This window comes from Heteronotia binoei, chromosome 8, assembly GCF_032191835.1.
Source record: "Heteronotia binoei isolate CCM8104 ecotype False Entrance Well chromosome 8, APGP_CSIRO_Hbin_v1, whole genome shotgun sequence".
In the NCBI taxonomy this organism is placed as follows: Eukaryota; Metazoa; Chordata; class Lepidosauria; order Squamata; family Gekkonidae; genus Heteronotia; species Heteronotia binoei.
This window is the reverse complement of record NC_083230.1, coordinates 122253184-122276078: the sequence shown is the minus strand read 5'-3', so window position 1 is coordinate 122276078 and position 22895 is coordinate 122253184. Positions and strand designations below refer to the sequence as shown.

At 49.4% G+C, this 22895-nt stretch overlaps 1 protein-coding gene across 1 annotated transcript in view; it reads left to right on the top strand.

Moving 5' to 3' along the window:
• The window catches only part of PLXNA4 (plexin A4), a 930623-nt gene that overhangs the window by 573271 nt on the left and 334457 nt on the right, over positions 1-22895 (top strand). Inside the window, exons 6-8 of the mRNA XM_060246008.1 lie at positions 6347-6500; positions 13633-13732; positions 20120-20234. Of these exons, the coding sequence (XP_060101991.1) occupies positions 6347-6500; positions 13633-13732; positions 20120-20234 (369 nt within the window). The remainder of the gene's footprint in view (positions 1-6346; positions 6501-13632; positions 13733-20119; positions 20235-22895) is intronic.

Genomic DNA, 22895 nt, shown 5'->3' with positions numbered 1-22895 from the left:
TGCTGGAAATTTGGCGCCTCTACCTAAAAAAACAGCCTCCCTAGAGTCCCAGATACCATGGATCAATTTTCTAGAGTCCCAGATACTCTATGGGAATCTGTCTCGATAGGGAAGAATGGAGTGCCCAGCAGACATTCCCCTCCCCTCTCCCCAGCTTTCTGATGATCCTGGGAGGGCCTCCGAACTGGAGGATACCCTGCCCCCACCTGAGGATTGGCAGCCCTAGAGGCAACGTAGGGGGAAGGCTCTCTGCTCTGTTGTTGGCTCTCCAGAGGAACTGGTTGGCCACTGTGTGAGAGAGGAAGCTGGACTAGATGGACCACTGGTTTGATCCAGCAGGGCTCCTCTGATGTTCTTATGAAGGCCTCAGCCTCTGTGCCCTGTTGTTGGCCCTCCAGAGGAACTGGTTGGCCATTGTGTGAGACAGGATGCTGGACTGGATGAACCCTTACTGGTCTGATCCAGCAGGGCTCTTCAGAATGTTCTTATGAAGGCCTCACCCTCTCTGCCCTGTTGTTGGCCCTCCAGAGGAACTGGTTGGCCACTGTGTGAGACAGGAGGCTAGACTGGATGGACCCTCACTGGTCTGATCCAGCAGGGCTCTTCTGATGTTCTTATGAAGACCTCGGCCTCTCTGCCCTGTTGTTGGCCGTCCAGAGGAACTGGTTGGCCCCTTTGTGAGACAGGAGGCTGGACTAGATGGACCCTCCCTGGTCTGATCCAGCAGGGCTCCTCTGATGTTTTGAAGCAGAGTCTAGACGGCCATCTGACAGCAATACTGATCCTGTGAATTAGGCAGGTCATGAGAAGGAGGGCAGGAAGGGTTGCATCAGTACTTAGTTCTTGAGGCCCCTTATTACACGCCCAGGGAAATGCTGATTGAGACTTTAGAGTCAGTAGCAATTTTTCTCCAGGCCAGTTTGGCCAGGGGATCCTGGAGGCTTTTGCCATCTTTTGGGCATGGAGCAGGGGTCACTGGGGATGATATGTGTGATGAGGGGGAGGTACTTGTGAGATTCCTGCATTGGGGGGTTGGACTGGATGACCCTTATGATTCTGTGGCTATCCCAGAAAGGGGCTTCCAAGTTAACTGAGAAGCAGAAGTGGTTTACCATTCCTTTCTTAGACATTCTCTCTTCCTAGTACCAACCCTACCACATATCTGGATCTCCACAGGGCTTCTTTTGTAGCAGGAACTCCTTTGCATATTAGGCCACACCCCTGTGATGTACCCAATCCTCAAATAGCTTACAGGGCCTACTGGAAACTCCAGGAGGATTGGCTACATCAGGGGTGTGTGGTCTAATAGGCAAAGGAGTTCCTGTTATAAAAAAGCCCTGGATCTTCACATTCCTAATCCAAAGCAAGTAGTATAACCACTGCCCCCCTGGGGCAAACAGTGGCTCTGCAGAACCATATCTGGTTGAAATAATTGTGAAGGGCAAAAAAGCATAAGAACATGAAAGAAGCCATGTTGGATCAGGCCAGTGGCCCAACCAGTCCAACACTTTGTATCACACGGTGGCCAAAAAACCCAGATGCCATCAGGAGGTCCACCAGCAGGGCCATAAGAACATGAGAGAAGCCATGTTGGATCAGGCCAGTGGCCCATCCAGTCCAACACTCTCCGTCACATAGTGGCCAAAAAAAACAGGTGCCATCAGGCGATCCACCAGCAGGGCCCTAAGAACATAAGAGAAGCCATGTTGGATCAGGCCAGTGGCCCATCCAGGCAACACTCTGGGTCACACAGTGGTCAAAGGCACCATCAGGAGGTCTACCACAAGGCCGTAAGAACATAAGAGAACCATGTTGGATAAGGCCAATGGCCCATCCAGTCCAACACTCTGGGTCATACAGTGGCCAAAAAACCCAGGCGCCATCAGGAGGTCTACCACAAGGCCATAAGGACATAAGAGAAGCCATGTTGGATAAGGCCAATGGCTCATCCAGTTCAACACTCTGTGTCATAGGGTGGCCAAAAAACCAGGGTCCATCAGGAGGTCCACCAGCAGGGCTATAAGAACATAAGAGAAGCCATGTTGGATCAGGCCAATGGCCCATCCAGTCCAACACTCTGTGTCACACAGTGGCCAAAAAACCCAGGCGCCATCAGGAGGTCTACCACAAGGCCATAAGAGCACAAGAGAAGCCATGTTGGATCAGGCCAATGGCCCATCCAGTCCAACACTCTGTGTCATACAGTGGCCAAAAAAACCCAGGTGCCATCAGGAGGTCCAACAGTGGGGCCGGACACTAGAAGCCCTCCGCTGTGGCCCTCCCCAATGCAGGGAAGAAAAAAACACCAACTTATATACAACAGGGAAGATACTTTTGCCAGAGTCAGATCTTGGTTTCCTAGATGCAGAAGACAGCCTTGCAAAAGCAAGAGGCAGCCATTAGGGGGGCTTGCCCACAATCCACTTCCGGAGGCTTTGCAGTGACCCACCTGGCCAAAAAACCCTGGTGCCATCAGGAGGTCCATCAGTGAGGCCAGGACACTAGAAGCCCCCCCACTGTTGCCCCTCTCCAGCACCACCCAGGCACCTCCCGAGCTTAAACGCCATCTTCCATCTGAATTTGGGATCCCTCATAAGCGCTTTAAAATGCACACAGTGTGATGCAGTGGCTAAAAAGACAAATGCAATTTTGGGCTGTATCAACAGAAGTATAGTGTCCTGATCACATGATGTGATGATATCGCTTTACTCTGCTCTGGTAAGACCTCACCTGGAGTATTGTGTTCAGTTTTGGGCACCACATTTTAAGAAGGATATAGACAAGCTGGAACGGGTCCAGAGGAGGGCAACGATGGTGAGGGGTCTGGAGACCAAGTCCTATGAGGAAAGGTTGAAGGAGCTGGGGATGTTTAGCCTGGAGAGGAGGCAGCTGAGAGATGATATGATCACCATCTTCAAATACTTGAAGGACTGTCCTATAGAGGATGGTGTGGAATTGTTTTCTGTGGCCCTGGAAGGTTAGAGCAGAACCAATGGGTTGAAATTAAATCAAACGAACTTCCTGACCGTTAGAATGGTTCCTCAGTGGAACAGGCTTTCTTGGGAGGTGGTGGGCTCTCCTTCCTTGGAGGTTTTTAAACAGAGGCTAGATGGCCATCTGACAGCAATGAGGATCCTGTGAATTTAGGGAGAGGTATTTAGAGTTTCCTGCTTTGTGCAGGGAGTTGGACTAGATGACCCCGGAGGCCCCTTCCAACTCTATGATTCTACATCCGGAAGCTCCTTCACTGAGTTTCCAGCATCTTCTGTAGCTTAGCCTTTAGCTGTCCTGCTTCACTTGGGGTCGTTCCTTAACACCAATCCCCGTTGGGAGTCTCCAGGATTGAAGCAGATGAGGACCACTGTGGATTTTCCGAGCGCTGTAGATTGCCCACGGCGCAGCCCTTGATGCCGCCAGACGAGGTCAGCCAGATGGCCTCTGGCCACCAGTAAAGGGCAGCGACTTGTCAAAAATATACCATCAATCTTCTAGTTTATAGCCACTTGCATTTTCTGCCTGGGGCTCCGCAGTGTCTCCCTGGTTGCCGGGGCTTTCCGTTCGGGTCAAGTCTGCTTTCCACCGTGCCGTCTTCCGAGGTTGACGTTTCCCTTGCGCTTCAACAGTTTTGAGATGGAGCTCCTTTTAACCTGAACGGCTACTTGACACACACAAGACAGTGTACGTTGGGGAGGGACAGTGGCTCAGTGGTAGAGCATCTGCTTGGTAAGCGGAAGGTCCCAGGTTCAATCCCTGGCATCTCCAAAAAAGGGTCCAGGCAAATAGGTGTGAAAAACCTCAGCTTGAGGCCCTGGAGAGCCGCTGCCAGTCTGAGAAGACAATACTGACTTGGATGGACCGAGGGTCTGATTCAGTAGAAGGCAGCTTCATATGTTCATATGTCATCCCTTGTTTTTTACTTAAAAAAAAAAGATCCTGACGTGAGTTAAGTCAGGGGTGGCCAGACTTGCTTAACGTAAGAGCCGCGTAGAATAAATGCCAGATGTTTGAATGCCACAAGACATGAACGTCAGATGTTTGAGAGCTGCAAGATAGCGGGGAGGGAGGGAGAAGAACTGCAGATTTATATCCTGCCCTTCTCCCTGAATCAGAGACTCAGAGGGAGGGAGGGAGGGAGGGAGGGAGGGAGGGAAGGAAGGAAGGAAGGAAGGAAGGAAGGAAGGAAGGAAGGAAGGAAGGAAGGAAGGAAGGAAGGAAGGAAGGAAGGAAGGAAGGAAGGAAGGAAGGAAGGAAGGAAGGGAGGGAGGGAGGGAGGGAGGGAGGGAGGCAAATAGATGGGGGAAGAGGGAGGTGGAAAGAAAGCAACTTTAATTTTAAATGCTTTATCCAAGCCACTGGGCTGGCTTGGCTCGGAGAAGTGATTTAAAGAGAGAAATGCCTTTCCCAAGTCAGCCGTCATGGGGGCGGGGGCTTTGAGATCCACTCGATATGTGTGAAAGCGCCACACGTGGCTCTGGAGCCACAGTTTGGCCGCACCTGAGTTAGGTGAATAATTGGAGGATTCTAATGAAATGTTCAGAGGAAGTCACAAGAGGCCCTTGGTGTTATTTTCTTCCCATTCACATACCAACCCCCCCTCCCCCCACAATTTGGGGCTCAGGGCCGTTAACAAGTTTTAACTACAATGATATCAGTTCTTCTGGAGAATAGAGCTGCTTTGGAGGGTGGACTCTACGGCATTATAATCCTGCTGGAGACCTTCCCTTTTCTAATCACCACACTACAAAATTCCACTCCCAAAATCTCTAGGAATTCCCAGCCTGGAGTGATTCTCTGTATTCTTGGTGCTTGGGGAGGCACAACGGGAGGGCTTCTAGTGTCCTGACCACACTGATGGACCTCCTGAGGGCACCTGGGTTTTGGCCACTGAGTGGAACAGAATGTTGGACTGGATGGGCCATTGGGCTGATCCAACATGGCTTCTCTCATGTTCTCATACTTGGGGCAGTGCTGCTCTGTATTCTTGGTGCTTGGGAGGGGCAACAGTGGGAGGGTTTCTAGTGTCCTGACCCCACTGATCGACCTCCTGATGGCACCTGGTTTTTTGGCCACTGTGTGACACAAGGTGTTGAACTGGATGGGCTGTTGGCCTGATCCAACATGGCTTCTTTGGTGCCAATCCTATGCACCATGCATTTTACTCTTACCCCCTTGAAGGACTTACTAGAGTCATTCTAGTTAAGAACATAAGAACACAAGAACTCTTGGATCAGACCAATGAGGGCTCATCTAGTCCAGCATCCTGTCTCACACAGTGGCCAACCAGTTCCTCTAGAGAGCCAACAACAGGGCAGAGAGGCTGAGGCCTTCATAAGAACATCAGAAGAGTCCTGTTGGGTCAGGCCAGTGGTCCGTCTCGTCCAGCATCCTGCCTCACATAGTGGCCATCCAGTTTCTTTGGAGGGCCAACAACAGGACATAGAGGCTGACACCTTCATAAGAACATCAGAAGAGCCCTGCTGGATCAGACCAGTGAGGGTCCATCTAGTCCAGCATCCTGTCTCACTTAGTGATCAACCAGTTCCTCTGGAGGGCCAACAGGGCATAGAGGGTGAGGCCTTCATAAGAACATCAGAAGAGCCCTGCTGGATTAGACCAGTGAGGGTCCATCTAGTCCAGTCTCCTGTCCCACACAGTGGCCAACCAGTTCCACTGAAGAGCCAACAACAGGGCAGAGAGGCCGAGGCTTTCCCCTGATGTTGCCTCCTGGCTCTGAGATTCAGAGGCTTAGTGCCTCTGAATGAGGAGGTTCTCCCATGAGTCGGAAGGAGCGAAGACTGGTTGTCTTTTCAGAATTCTTTTTTTCCTATTTTTTGGGGACTGGCTGAAGTCCGTAACAAGACTCCCTTTGCACGCAGGACCTTGGTGGTGCCCGAGAGCTCCCTCTGCTGGTGATGCCAGGAGTGGAGGTCTAAAGAGAGTTAGCCCGGAACGCTACAGTTTCTCTGTAGTCCACAGAGTGCCCCCTCCCTGTGAGTAACTAGTCACCTTCCCCCAAAAGTGTCTGGTCCTGGCGAGCCTCGAGTCTTCACGGCACACCCCCAAGGACTGCCCACATTGCATGAGCGATGCAGAGCACCCCTCCACTGCCCCCTTGGGCAAACCCTCCCTAGCACAATATTAAGTCAACAGTAACAATCCCTGCATTGCCACACACCAATCCGGGTTTACTCCTGCATCCCCTCCCTTCCGTTCCTACTGCCACTTTCTCTTGAAAGACATCCCTGATCAAACAAGAAGCATTCTGTCCAGTGTAATTCTCCCTTCCCCATGCCTCCTTTCTTTCCTCATGCTTCTTTACTTCTCCTCTTCCCCCTGCCCCTTGCAGCTAGTTTTGGAAACTTACAACGTCCCCGAGCTATCAGCCGGCGTCAACTGCACCTTTGAGGATCTGTCAGAAATGGACGGCTTGGTGATGGGAAATAAGATCCGGTGCTACTCCCCGGCAGCCAAGGAAGTGCCAAAGATCATCACAGAGAACGGTGAGTCCCCCTGCCCAAAGTGGAAGAACTCCTGTGGCTCAGTGGCAGAGCCTCTGCTTGGCATGCAAGAAGTCCCAGGTTCAATCCCTGGCATCTCCAGTTAAAAGGGCCAGGCAGTAAGTGATGTGAAAGACTCTGGAGAGTGAACATATGAAGTCACTGTCAGTAGGCAGTACTGGCCTTTCTGGACCAGTAGTCTGATCTAAGGGAGCTTCATTGGGGAGGGGCTTTGGTTTAGTGGAAGAACCTGTCCTTTGCATGCAGAAGGTCTCAGGTTCAGTCTCTGGCATCTCCAGTCAAAAAGACCAGCCAGTCTGAGTAGACAGTACTGACCTTGATGAATTAAGGGTCTCATTCATTATGCAGAGCTTTTTTGTAGAAAAACCCCAGCAGGAACTAATTTGCATATTAGGCCACACACACCCCAAGCCAACAGGAACTGCATTCCTGTTCTTTAAAAAGCCCTGTTTATGAACTATTTATCAAGAATGTTATACTGGAAACTCAAAAAAGTGTGGTCTTGGTTGAGATTGTAAAGATTCACAGAGAAGAAAGTGGCTTTTGAGATAGTTGGGGTGATGGCATATAGAAGGAGATGGCTTCTGATGTATTTTGGGTGATGAGGTGGTCTCTAAATTGTTTGGGGTGATGAGGCATATAGAAGGAGGTAGCTTCTGAGATGTTTGAGGTGTATCTAAGGCGTTTTGGGTGACAAGGCAAATAGAAGGAGGTGGCTTTTGAGATGTTTAGGGTGATGAGATGGGTTTTAAGTTGTTTTGAGTGATGAGGTATATAGAAGGAGGTGGCTTCTGAGATGCTTTGGATGGTGAAGCACATAGAAGGAGGTGGTTTTTGAGATGTTTTGGGTGATGAGGTATATAGAAGGAGGTGGCTTCTGAGATGCTTTGGATGGTGAAGCACATAGAAGGAGGTGGTTTTTGAGATGCTTTGGGTGATGAGATGGTTTCTAAGTTGTTTTGGGTGGTGAAGCACATAGAAGGAGGTAGCTTCTGAGATGTTTGGGGTGATGAGGTACTATCTAAGGTGTTTTGGGTGATGGCACATAGAAGCAGGTAGCTTCTGTGATATTTTGGGTGATGAGGTGGTTTCTAAATTGTTTTGGGTGATGAGGCATATAGAAGGAGTAGCTTCTGAGATGTTTGAGGTGATGTAATGTCTAGGGCATTTTGGGTGACAAGGCACATAGAAGGAGGTGGCTTCTGAGATATTTTGGGTGATGAGGTGGTCTCTAAATTGTTTTGACTGATGAGGTATATAGAAGGAGGTGGCTTCTGAGATGTTTTGGGTAATGAGGTGGTCTCTAAATTGTTATGGGTGATGAGGCATATAGGAAGTGGCTTCTGAGATGTTTTGGGTGATGAGGTGGTCTCTAAATAGTTTTGGGTGATGAGGTATATAGAAGGAGGTGGCTTCTGAGATGTTTTGAGTGGTGAAACACATAGAAGGAGGTGGCTTCTGTAATATTTGAGGTGATGAGGTAGTATCTAATGTGTTTTGGTTGATGAGGCACATAGAAGGAGGTGGCTTCTGAGGCATTTTTGGTGATGAGGTGGTCTCTAAATTGTTTGTGGTAACAAGGGATATAGAAGGAGGTGGCTTTTGGGAAGTTTAGGGGGATGAGCTCGTTTCTGCATTTTGGGGGGGTGATGAGACACATAGAAGGGGCGGCTTCTGAGATGTCTTGGGTGATGAGGAGGTTTCTAAGTTGTTTTGGGTGATGAAGTATATAGAAGGAGGTGGCTTCTGAGATGTTTTGGGTAATGAGGTGGTTTCTAAGTTGTTTTGGGTGATAAGGTATATAGAAGGAGGTGGCTTCTGAGATATTTGGGGTGATGATGTGGTCTCTAAATTGTTTTGGGTGATGAGGCATATAGAAGGAGGTGACTTCTGAGATATTTTGGGTGATGAGGTGGTTTTTAAGTTGTTTTGGGGGATGAGGCATGAGGGAGGAGATAGCTTCTGAGGTATTTTGAGCTCAAGCTGAACAGATCTTTGATTTCTTTTCTCCATTGAAATCCCATACTTTGGTCTCTGGGCAAACAGGTAGATGTCATTCTCATTGATCCTTTAATTCTCCACCAAAGGGGCGATAGTCATTAAATATGAGGCACTTAACCGAGCTGTCAAGGCGTTGCTGGCAGACGGGGCAGCAGAAGTGCGCACCGGCGGCAAAATGTATGCGGGGAGGTGTGCTTGCGCGTGCGGTGATGAGTGGTTGTCAACTTCCCTTTGGCATGATTGATTAATGACTCTCTCAGGTGAGGAGGGGAATAATGGAGGTGGAGGAGGGCAAGCGGGTCAAAGTTTTAAATTAAACATGGGGTACTTCCTTGCGAAAGGCTCGTAATTATGGCGGGCAATCAGCATCTCAGGCTGATGGACTGGGAAGGCGAGAGGAAATAAGTTTGCGGCCTTTTTTGGTGGGATCGGGGCAGCTGAAATTAAAGAGGGAAGGGGGGGGCGTTAACTGGCTCAGAGGGGATCCAATGAGGGGAATAGATGGTTCGGCTCTTATTAGAGAGTTCAACACACAAAGCCGCCTTGTACTGAACCAGGTCTGTGGTTCATCAAGGTCAGTATTGTCTCCTTAGACTTGGAGCAGCTCTCCGGGTTTCAGGCAGAGGTCTTTCAGGTTATTCACAACCTAATCTTTTTAGCCGGAGATGCCGGGGATTGAACCTGGGACCTTTGGCGTGCCAAGCAGAGGCTCTGCCAGTGAGCTGTGCCCCTTTGGGCATAGTTTGGTGTCATGGTTAAGTGCAAGAGCCAGTTTGGTGTAGTGATTAAGTGTGCAGATTCTTATCTGGGAGAACGGGGTTTGATTCCCCCACTCCTCCGCTTGCACCTGCTGAAAGGTGCAAGAGGAGGTGGCTGAGAGGTGATATGATCACCATCTTCAAGTACTTGAAGGGTTCTCATATAGAGGATGGGGTGGAATTGTTTTCTGTGGCCCCAGAAGGTAGGACCAGAACAAATGGGTTGAAATTAAATCGAAAGAGTTTCCGGCTCAACTTTAGGAATAACTTCCTGACAGTTAGAGCGATTCCTCAGTGGAACAGGCTTTCTCGGGAGGTGGTGGGCTCTCCTTCCTTGGTGGTTTTTAAATAGAGGCTAGATGGCCATCTGACAGTGACGGAGATCTTGTGAATTTAGGGGGAGGTATTTGTGAGTTTCCTGCATTGTGTAGGGGGTTGGACTAGATGACCCTGGAGGTCCCTTCCAACTATGTGATTCTATGAATGGCCTTGGGTCAGCCATTGCTCTTGTAGGAGTTGTCCTTGGAAGGGCAGCTTTTGGGAGAGCTCTCTCAGCCTCACCTACCTCACAGGGTGTCTTTTGTTGCGGGGGGGGGAAGATAAAGGATATTGTGACTGCTCTGAGACTTTGAGATTCAGAGTATAGGGCAGGATATACCGTATTTTTCGGACCATAAGACGCACTTCCCCCCCCCCCCCCAAAAAAAAAGTGGGGGGGGAAGTGTGTGCGTCTTATGGAGCGAAGGTACCTTCCTCGGGGGGGGGGGCGATCCGTTGCCTCCGCCTCTGATCCCGGCGCTTCCCCCGCGCCTGCCTGCCTGTCTCCAGCTTTTTCCAGCAAGCGCTGGGATCGCTCCACGCTGCCCCCACCACAAACCCAGCGCTTCGCGAGTGCCGGCTGCGGAGAGGGCAGCGTGCTTTCTCCGGGCCTGTCTGCCTGGCTCCAGCTCTGATGCTTAAAGCAAGCGCCGGGATCGGAGGGCGGAGGGAGCGATCCTGGCGTTTGCTGTAAGCGTCAGAGCTGGAGCCAGGCAGACAGGCACAGAGGACGCACGCTGCCCTCTCCGCAGCCGGCGCTCGCGAAGCGCTGGGTTTGCGGTGGGGGCAGCGTGGAGCGATCCCAGCGCTTGCTGGAAGAAGCTGGAGCCAGGCAGGCAGGCGCGGGGGAAGCGCCGGGATCAGAGGCGGAGGCACCGGATCGCCCCCAGGAGGAAGGTGTGTCCTATGGTCCGAGCGCCTTATGGTCCGAAAAATACGGTAAATCCAATATTATCATCTTCTTCTTCCTCCTCCTCTTCCTCCCCTCCATTTGGGACTTTATCTATATATCTACAAAGGGACCTGGGCCAGACATACAAGGACGCCCTCTTTTGTCTATCACAGTCTTCACCTACTTTAGCCTCCCCAACAATCTGTCTCTTGATGATCTTGATACATTTGAAGTGCATGGAACAGTATTTCGCCTTCTACCGCCTGCACGTTTAATCCCAAAGTTAATTTTTCATGCCTCCGACACGAAAATCTCTCTCTAGTATAGGGATGCCAAGGCCCTGGTCAGTCTCCAATTGCGGTTTGGAGGGGGATTAGAAGAACTCATTGGAGTTGAAAGCATGACGACGTCACTTCCGAGAAAAACCCAGAAGTAATGATGGTAGCTCTAGGAATCACTGGAATCTCTATGGCTTTACCACGGAACTTCTGGAGATTCCTAGAGGTCATTTTGCGATTTCCCCGAGAAATGGCGTCATCGTGCTTGCACTGCCCATTCATGCCACCATATCCCTCTCGTCGATTCTCCAATCAGTTGCTGGGCTCAGCTGAGCAACCCTGCTCTAGTCTTGATCTGCTCCTTGCCTCTGTGGAAGTGATTTCTAGTCTAGGGAACCTACAGAATCATAGAGTCGGAAGGGACCTCCAGCGTCACCTAGTCCAGCCCCCGGCGCAGTGCAGGAGATTCCTTCCCCTCTCCCACACCCAGCGACCCCTACTCCAGGCCCAGAAGATTAATTTAAAAAGAAACACACACTCTCCATTTACAAAAGAGTAACAATGTGTGAGACAAACGGCATTCACCAAAACAAAGGGGAGGGACGGTGGCTCAGTGGTAGAGCATCTGCTTGGGAAGCAGAAGGTCCCAGGTTCAATCCCTGGCATCTCCAACTAAAGGGTCCAGGCAAGTAGGTGTGAAAAACCTCAGCTTGAGACCCTGGAGAGCCACTGCCAGTCAGGGGAGGGACGGTGGCTCAGTGGTAGAGCATCTGCTTGGGAAGCAGAAGGTCCCAGGTTCAGTCCCTGGCATCTCCAAAAAAGGGTCCAGGCAAGTAGGTGTGAAAAACCTCAGCTTGAGACCCTGAAGAGCCGCTGCCAGTCTGAGTAGACAAGACTGACTTTGATGGACTGAGGGTCTGATTCAGTATAAGGCAGCTTCATATGTTCATATGTTCACCTTGAATAAACAATACACTAATGCAGTTAGAAAACCATCCTGTGCGCAATGTAGCTACTGTCCAGAATTCCTAACAGTTTATGAGGAGTCTGACGAAAAAACAGAACAGGTTTCGTTTCGGATGTACTATCCTTCCTCAAGGGACCATCTTGTCATATATATTGGAACGAGGGTTGCCAAGTCCAATTCAAGAAATATCTGGGGACTTTGGGGGTGGAGCCAGGAGGCTTTGGGGGTGGAGCCAGGAGATATTAGGGGTGGAGCCAGGAGCAAGGGTGTGACAAGCATGATTGAACTCCAAGGGAGTTCTGGCCATCACATTTCAAGGGATCGCACATCTTTTTAAATGCCTTCCTTCTATAGGAAATAATGAAGGATAGGGGCACCTTCTTTGGGGGCTCATAGCATTGAACCCCCCACTACAATCTTTTTGAAACTTGGGGGGGTATTTTGGGGAGAGGCACTGGCTACTATACTGAAAATTTGGTGCCTCTACCTCAAATAGCAGCCCCCCCAAAGCCCCAGAGCCCGGCAGATCAATTAACTGTTATTTCCTACGGGAATAAGTCTCCATAGGGAATATTACAGTTCCCAGCAGACATTTCCCTCCCCCCCACTCGCTTTCTGACGACCCTGAAGCGGGGGGAGGGCCTCCAAGCCGGGGGATCCCCTGCCCCCACCTGGGGATTGGCAACCCTAATTGGAACAGTAGGCTTGAAGTGCCACAATTTCCTGGCTTCCTTAAGTTCTTATTTATTTTTAATTTTTATTCATGGGATGTCTCTACCGATTTGTATCCAGAAGCATTCAGTTGTGTTACTGCCTTGTTTATACAAGGCGTTTTGGTGAAGGCAGTTTGTATTACACATTGTTACTATTTTGTAAACGGAGAGCGTGTGTTTCGTTCTGAGTTTCTGTACCTCCGTGGTCCCAATCATTTCGGACGCCATGCCCGGAAGATGGCAGAAAACCCCCAGGATCTCTTGCCAAATGGGCCTGGAGAAAAATGACTGTCTGACCCCAAAGTTGCAATCTGCATTTCCCTGGGCATGTAAGAAGGAACTACGAGAACTAAGAACTGATATGCCTTATTTTGAATAATGTTTTATTAGTCCTTTAGGTGCCCCGAGAATTTTGTTTAAATGTGGCCAAAAAGTCAAAATGTTTCTCCTCTTCAGGGGTGGAATTCTAGCAGGAGCTCCTTTGCATATTAGGCCACACCCCTGATGTAGCAGATCCTCCAAGAGCTTACAAGGCTCTTACTAGTCAGGGGTGGAATTCTAGCAGGAGGCGCTTTGCATATTAGGCCACACCCTTCCAGATGTAACCAATCCTCCAAGAGCTTCCAGGGCTCTTACTAGTCAGGGGTGGAATTCTAGCAGGAGCTGCTTTGCATATTAGGCCACACCCCTCCAGATGTAACCAATCCTCCAAGAGCTTCCAGGGCTCTTACTAGTCAGGGGTGGAATTCTAGCAGGAGGTGCTTTGCATATTAGGCCACACCCCTCCAGATGTAACCAATCCTCCAAGAGCTTCCAGGGCTCTTACTAGTCAGGGGTGGAATTCTAGCAGGAGCTGCTTTGCATATTAGGCCACACCCCTCCAGATGTAACCAATCCTCCAAGAGCTTCCAGGGCTCTTACTAGTCAGGGGTGGAATTCTAGGTCGTGTAAGCTCTTGGAGGATTGGCTACATCAGAGGTGTGTGGCCTAATATGCAAAGCAGCTCTTGCTAGAATTCCACCCTTGCCTCTTGTCATATTACGAAAAAATGTCGCTCTTAAATAAGTTGGGAGCTCCGCTTGTGCGTATTTGTCAGGGGATCCCCCAGTTCCATGGCCGCCCAACGGAACTGGCTGACTTCCTTTGCCAAGGCAACTGGAATGACTCCTGCTCCCTCTTCTTTCCAGGAGATCACCACATCGTTCAGCTGCAGCTCAAATCAAAGGAGACCGGCATGACTTTCGCCAGCACCAGCTTCGTCTTCTACAACTGCAGTGTCCACAACTCGTAAGTTCCTGTTCTCCTGTGATGTGAGGGCCACCCTCTGAAAGCGCATCAGTCCTACACTGTACATCTCCTTGGGCATGTGCATATTGATCCAGAGAGGAACCTATAGCACAGGGGTGGCCAAACTGCGGCTTGGAAGCCACATGGGGCTCTTGCACACATATTTTGTGGCTCTCAAAGCCCCCACTGCCCTGTCGGCTGGCTTGGAGAAGGCATTTCTCTCTCTTTAAATTTCACCAAACCAAGCCAGCCAGCTGCTGGGAGAATGCATTGAAAGTTGCTTTCTTTCACCTCTTCCTCCCACTCCCCCAGCTATTTGCATGGTGCATAGGATTGGCACCAAAGAAGCCATGTTGGATCAGGCCAACAGCCCATCCAGTTCAACACCTTGTGTCATACAGTGGCCAAAAAACCAAGTGCCATCAGGAGGTCCATCAGTGGGGTCAGGACACTAGAAACCCTCCCACTGTTGCCCCTCCCAAGCACCAAGAATACAGAGCAGCACTGCCCCAGGCATGAGAACATGCGAGAAGCCATGTTGGATCAGCCCAATGGCCCATCCAGTCCAACACACTGTTCCACTCAGTGGCCAAAACCCAGGTGCCCTCAGGAGGTCCATCAGTGGCGTCAGGACACTAGAAGCCCTCCCATTGTGCCTCCCCAAGCACCAAGAATACAGAGAATCACTCCAGGCTGGGAATTCCTAGAGATTTTGGGAGTGGAATTTTGTAGTGTGGTGATTAGGAAAGGGAAGGTCCCCAGCAGGATTATAATGCCGTAGAGTCCACCCTCCAAAGCAGCTATATTCTCCAGAAGAACTGATATCATTGCAGTTAAAACTTGTTAACGGCCCTGAGCCCCAAATTGTGGGGGGAGGGGGGGTTGGTATGTGAATGGGAAGAAAATAACACCAAGGGCCTCTTGTGACTTCCTCTGACCATTTCATTAGAATCCTCCAACTATTCACCTAACTCAGGTGCGGCCAAACTGTGGCTCCAGAGCCACGTGTGGCGCTTTCACACATATCGAGTGGATCTCAAAGCCCCCGCCCCCATGACTGCTGACTTGGGAAAGGCATTTCTCTCTTTAAATCACTTCTCCGAGCCAAGCCAGCCCAGTGGCTTGGATAAAGCATTTAAAATTAAAGTTGCTTTCTTTCCACCTCCCTCTTCCCCCATCTATTTGTCTCCCTCCCTCCCTTCCTTCCCTCCTTCCTTCCTTCTCTCCTTCCTTCCTTCTCTCCTTCCTTCCTCCCTTCCTTCCTTCCTTCCTCCCTCCCTTCCTTCCGTCCCTCCCTTCCTTCCGTCCCTCCTTCCTTCCTTCCTTCCCTCCTTCCTTCCTTCTCTCCTTCCTTCCTTCCTTCCGTCCCTCCTTCCTTCCTTCCTTCCCTCCTTCCTTCCTTCCCTCCTTCCTTCTCTCCTTCCTTCCTTCCATCCCTCCTTCCTTCCTTCCTTCCCTCCTTCCTTCCTTCTCTCCTTCCTTCCTTCCTTCCGTCCCTCCTTCCTTCCTTCCGTCCCTCCTTCCTTCCTTCCTTCCTTCCTTCCTTCCTTCCCTCCTTCCTTCCTTCTCTCCTTCCTTCCTTCCCTCCTTCCTTCCTTCCCTCCTTCCTTCCTTCTCTCCTTCCTTCCTCCCTCCCTTCCTTCCTTCTGTCCCTCCTTCCTTCCTTCCCTCCTTCCTTCCTTCCCTCCTTCCTTCCTTCCTTTCCTTCCTTCCTTCTCTCCTTCCTTCCTCCCTCCCTTCCTTCCTTCCCTCCCTCCTTCCTTCCTTCCTTCCTTCCTTCCCTCCTTCCTTCCTTCCTTCCTTCCTTCCTTCCTTTCCTTCCTTCCTTCTCTCCTTCCTTCCTTCCTTCCTTCCGTCCCTCCTTCCTTCCTTCCCTCCTTCCTTCCTTCCTTCCTTCTGTCCCTCCTTCCTTCCTTCCTTCCTTCCTTCCTTCCTTCCTTCCTTCCTTCCTTCCTTCCTTCCTTCCTTCCTTCCTTCCTTCCTTCCTTCCTTCCTTCCTTCCTTCCTTCCTTCCTCCCTCCCTCCCCTCCCCTCCCCTCCCCTCCCCTCCCCTCCCCTCCCTTGTGACTGTCAAACATTTGATGTTTACTCTTTGTGACTCTTACTTAAAGCAAGTTTAGCCACCCCTGATGTAGCACATTGACCCGCCAGGTGCAGTATGGTTGTCTGTCATGGAAGCTGAGCAGGAGTCAGCCCTGGTTAGTCCAGGAATGCTACACAGAGGCAGGCAATGGCCAACCACTTCCGACTGTGTTTTGCTGTGAAAATCCTCCGGGGTTGCCATAAGTCATCCTCCGTAAGTCATCTGCCCACCCATAGCTGTTACTTTTCATACCTTTCAGGTTTTCTCGGGAGGTGGTGGGCTCTCCTTCCTTGGAGGTTTTTAAGCAGAGGCTGGATGTCCATCTGACAGCGATGAAGATCCTGCGAATTTGGGGGGAGGTGTTTGTGAGTTTCCTGTCTTGGGCAGGGGGTTGGACTGGATGGCCCTGGAGGTCCCTTCCAACTCTATGATTCTATAACTGCCAGGGTCTTTACTGCCCACCCTGACCTGGATGGGCCAGGTTAACCTGCTCTCATCAGATCTCAGAAGCAGAGCAAAGCCAGCCTTAGTTAGCATTTGGATGGGAGACCACCAAGAAAATCCAAGGTCACTACGCAGAAGCAACCAGAAAACACCAGATATCTCCCTTGTTCAATGAAAACCATGTACTTAATATCTCCAGCACATAAATAATACTCAAAACACTAGTAGTACTTATGAGAAAAATTCAGAATGTTGTAACACACACTGTTGCCAAGAAATACAATATCCAGAATAACATAAGCCACCAAGTTCCATTACAGTTCCAGGCTTCCAAGGAATATGTAAAAACTTGTTCAACACTCAAAGGTCATATGAATATATTCTCCAGTTATGCACAGTTGATGGTTTGGTTTATGTTATTCTAGCTATTGTATTTATTGGCAACAATGTGTGTGTTACAACATTTTGAATTTTTCTCCTAAGTATTACTAGTGTTTTGCGTATTATTTATGTGTTGGAGATATTGTACAAGGGAGCTATCTGGTGTTTTCTGGTTGTTCAGTCTTTCTCTCCGTCCCTGTTTTTACATTACTACACAGAAGCAAAAAATGGCAAACCATCTCTGGATGTGTCTTGCATGGAAATCTCAGACGTTAAGCGGGGTCAGCCCTAGTTAAGAACATAAGAACATAAGAGAAGCCATGTTGGATCAGGCCAACGGCCCATCCAGTCCAACACTCTGTGTCACATAAGAACATAAGAGAAGCCATGTTGGATCAGGCCAACGGCCCATCCAGTCCAACACTCTGTGTCACGTAAGAACATAAGAGAAGCCATGTTGGATCAGGTCAATGGCCCATCCAGTCCAACACTCTGTGTCACATAAGAACATAAGAGAAGCCATGTTGGATTAGGCCAATGGCCCATCCAGTCCAAACACTCTGTGTCACGTAAGAACATAAGAGAAGCCATGTTGGATCAGGTCAATGGCCCATCCAGTCCAACACTCTGTGTCACATAAGAACATAAGAGAAGCCATGTTGGATCAGGCCAGCGGCCCATCCAGTCCAACACTCTGTGTCACATAAGAACATAAGTGAAGCCATGCTGGACCAGGCCAATGGCCCATCCAGTCCAACATTCTGTGTCACATAAGAACATAAGAGAAGCCATGCTGGATCAGGCCAATGGCCCATCCAGTCCAACGCTCTGTCACATAAGAACATAAGTGAAGCCATGCTGGACCAGGCCAATGGCCCATCCAGTCCAACACTGTCACATAAGAACATAAGAGAAGCCATGTTGGATCAGGCCAATGGCCCATCCAGTCCAACACTGTGTCACATAAGAACATAAGAGAAGCCATGTTGGATCAGGCCAATGGCCCATCCAGTCCAACACTCTGTGTCACACAGTGGCAAAAATTTTTATATATACACTCACACTGTGGCTAATAGCCACTGATGGACCTGTGCTCCATATTTTTATCTAAACCCCTCTTGAAGGTGGCTATACTTGTGGCCGCCACCACCTCCTGTGGCAGTGAATTCCACATCTTAATCACCCTTTGGGTGAAGAAGGACTTCCTTTTATCCGTTTTAACCTCTCTGCTCAGCAATTTCATCGAATGCCCATGAGTTCTTGTATTGTGAGAAAGGCAGAAAAGTACTTCTTTCTCTACTTTCTCCATCCCATGCATTATCTTGTAAACCTCTATCATGTCACCCCGCAGTTGACGTACTTGGTTAGTACGCAGTTAGTACTTGGATGAGAGATAGGCGTGCCAATCTCCAGGTCCCAGCGGGGGTTCTTCCGCTTTCCCAGTCTCTTTCCCGCCCCCAGTCAGCTGGCCAGTGGGGGGAAGCCCCGCCTCCAAAGCCACCATGTGATTTTTCCCCCCCCTCCGGAGGCTCCAGTCTCCGATTGGAAAGGCTTCCTCTTGGGATGGGGTGTCTGTGTTACTTGGAAGAAGTTGGCTGCAACTCGTGAGTAGGGAGGCCAATCCCTCACTTCAGAGTCGCCAGAAAACGGGGGTTGGGGAGGGGAGGAACATCTGCTGAGCACTTCATTATTCCCTATATGGAGATTCTCATAGGGTATAATGGCGAATTGATCTGGAGGTTTTAGGGGCTCTGGGGGAGCTGTTTTTTTGAGGTAGAGGCACCAAATTTTCAGTATAGTATCTAGTGCCTCTCCCTAAAGTACCGCCCCAATTTCAAAACGATTGGACCAGGGGGTCCAATTCTATGAGCCCCAAAAGAAGGTGCCCCTATCCTTCATTATTTCCTATGGAAGGAAGGCATTTTAAAAGGTGTGCCATCCCTTTAAATGTGATGGCCAGAACTCCCTTTGGAGTTCAATAATACTTGTCACACCCTTGTTACTGGCTCCACCCCAAAGTCTCCTGGCTCCACCCCCAAAGTCCCCATATATTTATTGAATTGAACTTGGCAACCCTAATGAGAGACCACTGAAGAAGCCCACGGCTGCTGCACAGAGGCAGGCAGGGGTCATTTAGTAGAAAAAGAGGTGCTGGAGCTCATTAGCACCACTCATTTGCAGATGCCACCCACCCCTGACATCACCAGAAGGTGTCCAAAATTTCACCAGCCCAGCATCTATCTTAAAATGCTTCTTGAATTAGAATCATTGTAATAAAATGGACGGGAGTGAGGTTTTATTAAGATGATTCTAATTCAAGAAGCATTTTGGACAGGAGCTCACAGGAGCGGAGCTCCGGAACCTCTAAATTTTGATGTGCTCTTTCTTTCTTACCCCCGCCCCCGAATACTTGCTTCTGGGCTTCAGGGCTCCAAACCCCCTGTGAGAATTTTGCTGAATTCTATGATTTGACAAAACTTTCTAATATTTTTCTGCACAAAAAAAGGGGGGGGGAATAGCTAAAACATATCAAGCAGACAGATGGAAACCTTCATCATGCCACTGTGGCCAGATAAGAGAAAGTAATTTAAAAGGTATGATTGTTCCCTCTAAGCTGAATTAATGTGAGCTAACTCATAGTTTTTTAGCTTCCAGCTCACACATTTTTGTCTTAGCTCAGGAAGGATGACCCCAGAGCACAATAATTTTTGTGGTAGCTCACAACTTCCATGCCAGTAGCTAACAAAGCAGAATTTTTGCTCACAAGACTCTGCAGCTTAGAGGGAACATATTCCCTGTGAGCTCCTGTCCAAAACGAGGCCTAGCGGCAGGCAATGGCCTCTGAACCACCTCTGAATTTCTCTTGCCTTGAAAATCCTCCAGGGCTACCGTACACTGACTGCGACCTGACGGCACTTTACATACAATGCGCATTCCCCAGTCCTGGGCTGTCAGTAGCTGGGCAAAGAGCCTTAGCACACAAAGTGCGCTTTGGAAGAACGAAAGGGATTTGCTTTAGCTTGGTAATTCTCATGCAATGGCAAATCCTGTTTCGATATTTCTGCTCTTTGACAAACAGCAGGGCTAGTGGAAGCGAGCGAGGGGGGAAAAAACACCTATCTTCGGCAACCGGGAGAGGCTGGCGTTGAAATATTTATAGCATGTTTTGCTTCCTGACTTGACAAACTATAATACGCTATCCATTTTTAATTTGATTTATCAGAGGAAAAGCTTGTTATCATTTTGAAGGAACAGCGGGGTTTAAGGCGGATTGAAGCAGAGAGAGTCAGAGAAAGAGAGTGTGCTCTCTCTCTCTGGGAGGGGAAGGTTTACCTCAGAGATAACTTGTGATCTGGGAGATCATCTTACCTTCAGGGTCACCTTCCAAGAATCGGTTCATTCCACATTGTTTTTTCCCTCTTAATTTCTGCACATTCTGCCGGCTAATCCGTTGGGGTTTCCTTCCTTTTGTTCCTCAGGTGTCTCTCCTGTGTTGAAAGCCCGTACCGGTGCCACTGGTGTAAATACCGCCACGTCTGCACTCATGAACCCCAGACCTGCCACTTCGTAGAAGGACGAGTCAAGCTCCCTGAGGTAAGAAGGACTGCCTTTCCTCATATGAACCATCCACTCCACTCCAGTCACATTTAGAGGCACATCTTTGGAGGTCTGTCTGCCACTTCATAGAAGGACGAGTCAAGCTTCCTAAGGTAAAAAGGACTGCCTTTTCTCATATGAACCAACCCTCCATTCCAGTAATATTTAGAGGCACTTCTTTGGGTGCCCCCAAGTTCTGAGGCTAGAAGGACGGCAACCTGAGAAAGAGCCCTCTTGATCACCAAGGCCTTGAAAACTCCCTCCCCAGGGAGATTCCTCAGTCAATGGCCCATGCAATCCAACCCTCTATGTCACATAAGAATATAAGAGAAGCCATGTTGGATCAGGCCAATGGCCCATCCAGTCCAACACTCTGTGTCACATAAGAATATAAGAGAAGCCATGTTGGATCAGGCCAATGTCCCATCCAGTCCAACACTCTGTGTCACATAAGAACATAAGAGAAGCCATATTGGATCAGGCCAATGGCCCATCCAGTCCAGCACTCTGTGTCACATAAGAGAAGTCATGTTGGATCAGGCCAATGGCCCATCCAGTCCAACCCTCTATGTCACATAAGAACATAAGAGAAGCCATGCTGGATCAGGCCAGTGGCCCCTCCAGTCCAACACTCTGAGTCACATAAGAACATAAGAGAAGCCATGTTGGATCAGGCCAGTGGCCCATCCAGTCCAACACTCTGTGTCACACAAGAACATAAGAGAAGCCATGCTGGATCAGGCCAATGGCCCATCCAGTCCAACACTCTGTGTCACATAAGAACATAAGAGAAGCTACGTTGGATCAGGCCAGTGGCCCATCCAGTCCAACACTCAGTGTCATATAGTGCCCCCCCCAAAAAAAAACAGGTGCCATCAGGAGGCCAGCTAGTGGGGCCAGGCTCACAAAAGCTCATCCACTACCACAAATTTTGTTAATCCTTTTCCTAAAGAGATAAATAAATGGCAGTGTCAGAGTAGAGTGATGTTAAATCAGGACAATGGCTCAGGGGAGGGGGGGGGGAATCATCCGCACCATGGTTGAAATCCAGTCCGCCCCAATCCATGGCCGCTGGCAAAATAAAGGTAGAAGGGAAGGCAATCTGCTTGGAGAATCATCAGCCAATGCCATCTCGTTCAGTGCTCAGATGTGCCCGTTTTCAATTTTGATTAAAACCCCAAAATTGCTCAGGGTCCGGACTTCGAAAAGTCGGGCTGGTGATGAGCTGAAAACCTCAGCCCGGCCGTAAACCACAAGTATTTATGCTTCCGGCATGGAACTCAATCAAAAGTGGCTGACGACGCAGTCGGATGATTTGTGACCGGAATATTTCACCTTGACGTATCGTTTTCCCCGAACCGCTAGCTTTTTGAAAGGACAGCTGGCGCGTTTAAAAAACACGCTCGGTGACTTTGTGTTGTGTAGAAGAAGCTGCGGCTGTTAGACCAAGTCTGGAAAAGGAAGAGGCCCGTCAGATGAGGGATATTTATTCTGAAGAAAAGAAGCAAGAGAGGAAATAGCCTCTTTGGTAAAGATCCACATCAAGATGTTTTCTCTATCCTCTTTATGCACCTGTAAGAACTTCCTCCTCCTCCTTCAATTTATGGCTCATCGCCAGGGCTTTTTTTGTAGCAGGAACTTCTTTGCATATTAGGCCACACCCCCTGATGTAGCCAGTTCTCCATGAGCTAAGGCTGTTTTTTGTAAGCTCTCGGAGGATTGGCTACATCGGGGGGGGTGGCTTAATATGCAAAGGAGCTCCTGCTAGAATTCCAACCCTGGGTATAAGTGAAGTTACACTAAATAAATAACAGAAGAACATAAGAGAAGCCATGTTTTATCAGGCCAGTGGTCCATCCAGTCCAGCTATCTGTTACACAGTGGCCAAAAAACCCAGGTGCCATCAGGAGGTCCATCAGTGGGGCCAGGACTCTAGAAGCCCTCCCACTCTTGTCCTTCTCCCTCAAGCACCAAGAATGCAAAGCATCAGTGTCCCAGGCAGAAAGTTCCAACAATACCCTGTGGCTAATGGCCACTGATGGATTTCTGCTCCAGATGTTTATCCAATCCCCTCTTGAAGCTGTCTATGCTTGTAGCTGCCACCACCTCCTGTGGCAGTGAATTCCAGGTGTTAATCACCCGTTGGTTGAAGAAGGACTTCCTGTTATCCATTCTAACCTGACCGCTCAGCAATTTCATTGAGTGCCCACAAGTTCTCGTATTGTGAGAAAGGGAGAAAAGGACTTCTCACTCTACTTTCTCTATCCCATGCATAATCTTGTAAACCTCAGTCATGTCACCCCTCAGTCAATGTTTCTCCAAGCTAAAGAGCCCCAAGCATTATAACCTTTCTTCATAGGGAAAGCACTGAAGAAAATATTGAAATAAGCCTTTCAGTGCTTGTGGTGTTTTTATGCATATAACCCCTGGAGAGCCTTATGCTCCATGGATCAACATCTGCTGGTGATCGCTGGCCCCAAAGAAGTCCACTTCGCCTCAACCCGGGCCAGGGCATTTTCTGTCCTGGCCCCTACCTGGTGGAACAAGCTTCCATTGGAGATTAGGGCCCTGCAGGGACTGTTGCCGTTCTGCAGGGCCTGTAAGACAGAGCTGTTCCACCAGGCATTCAACTGAGGCGGTGGACATTTTGTTTTTCTG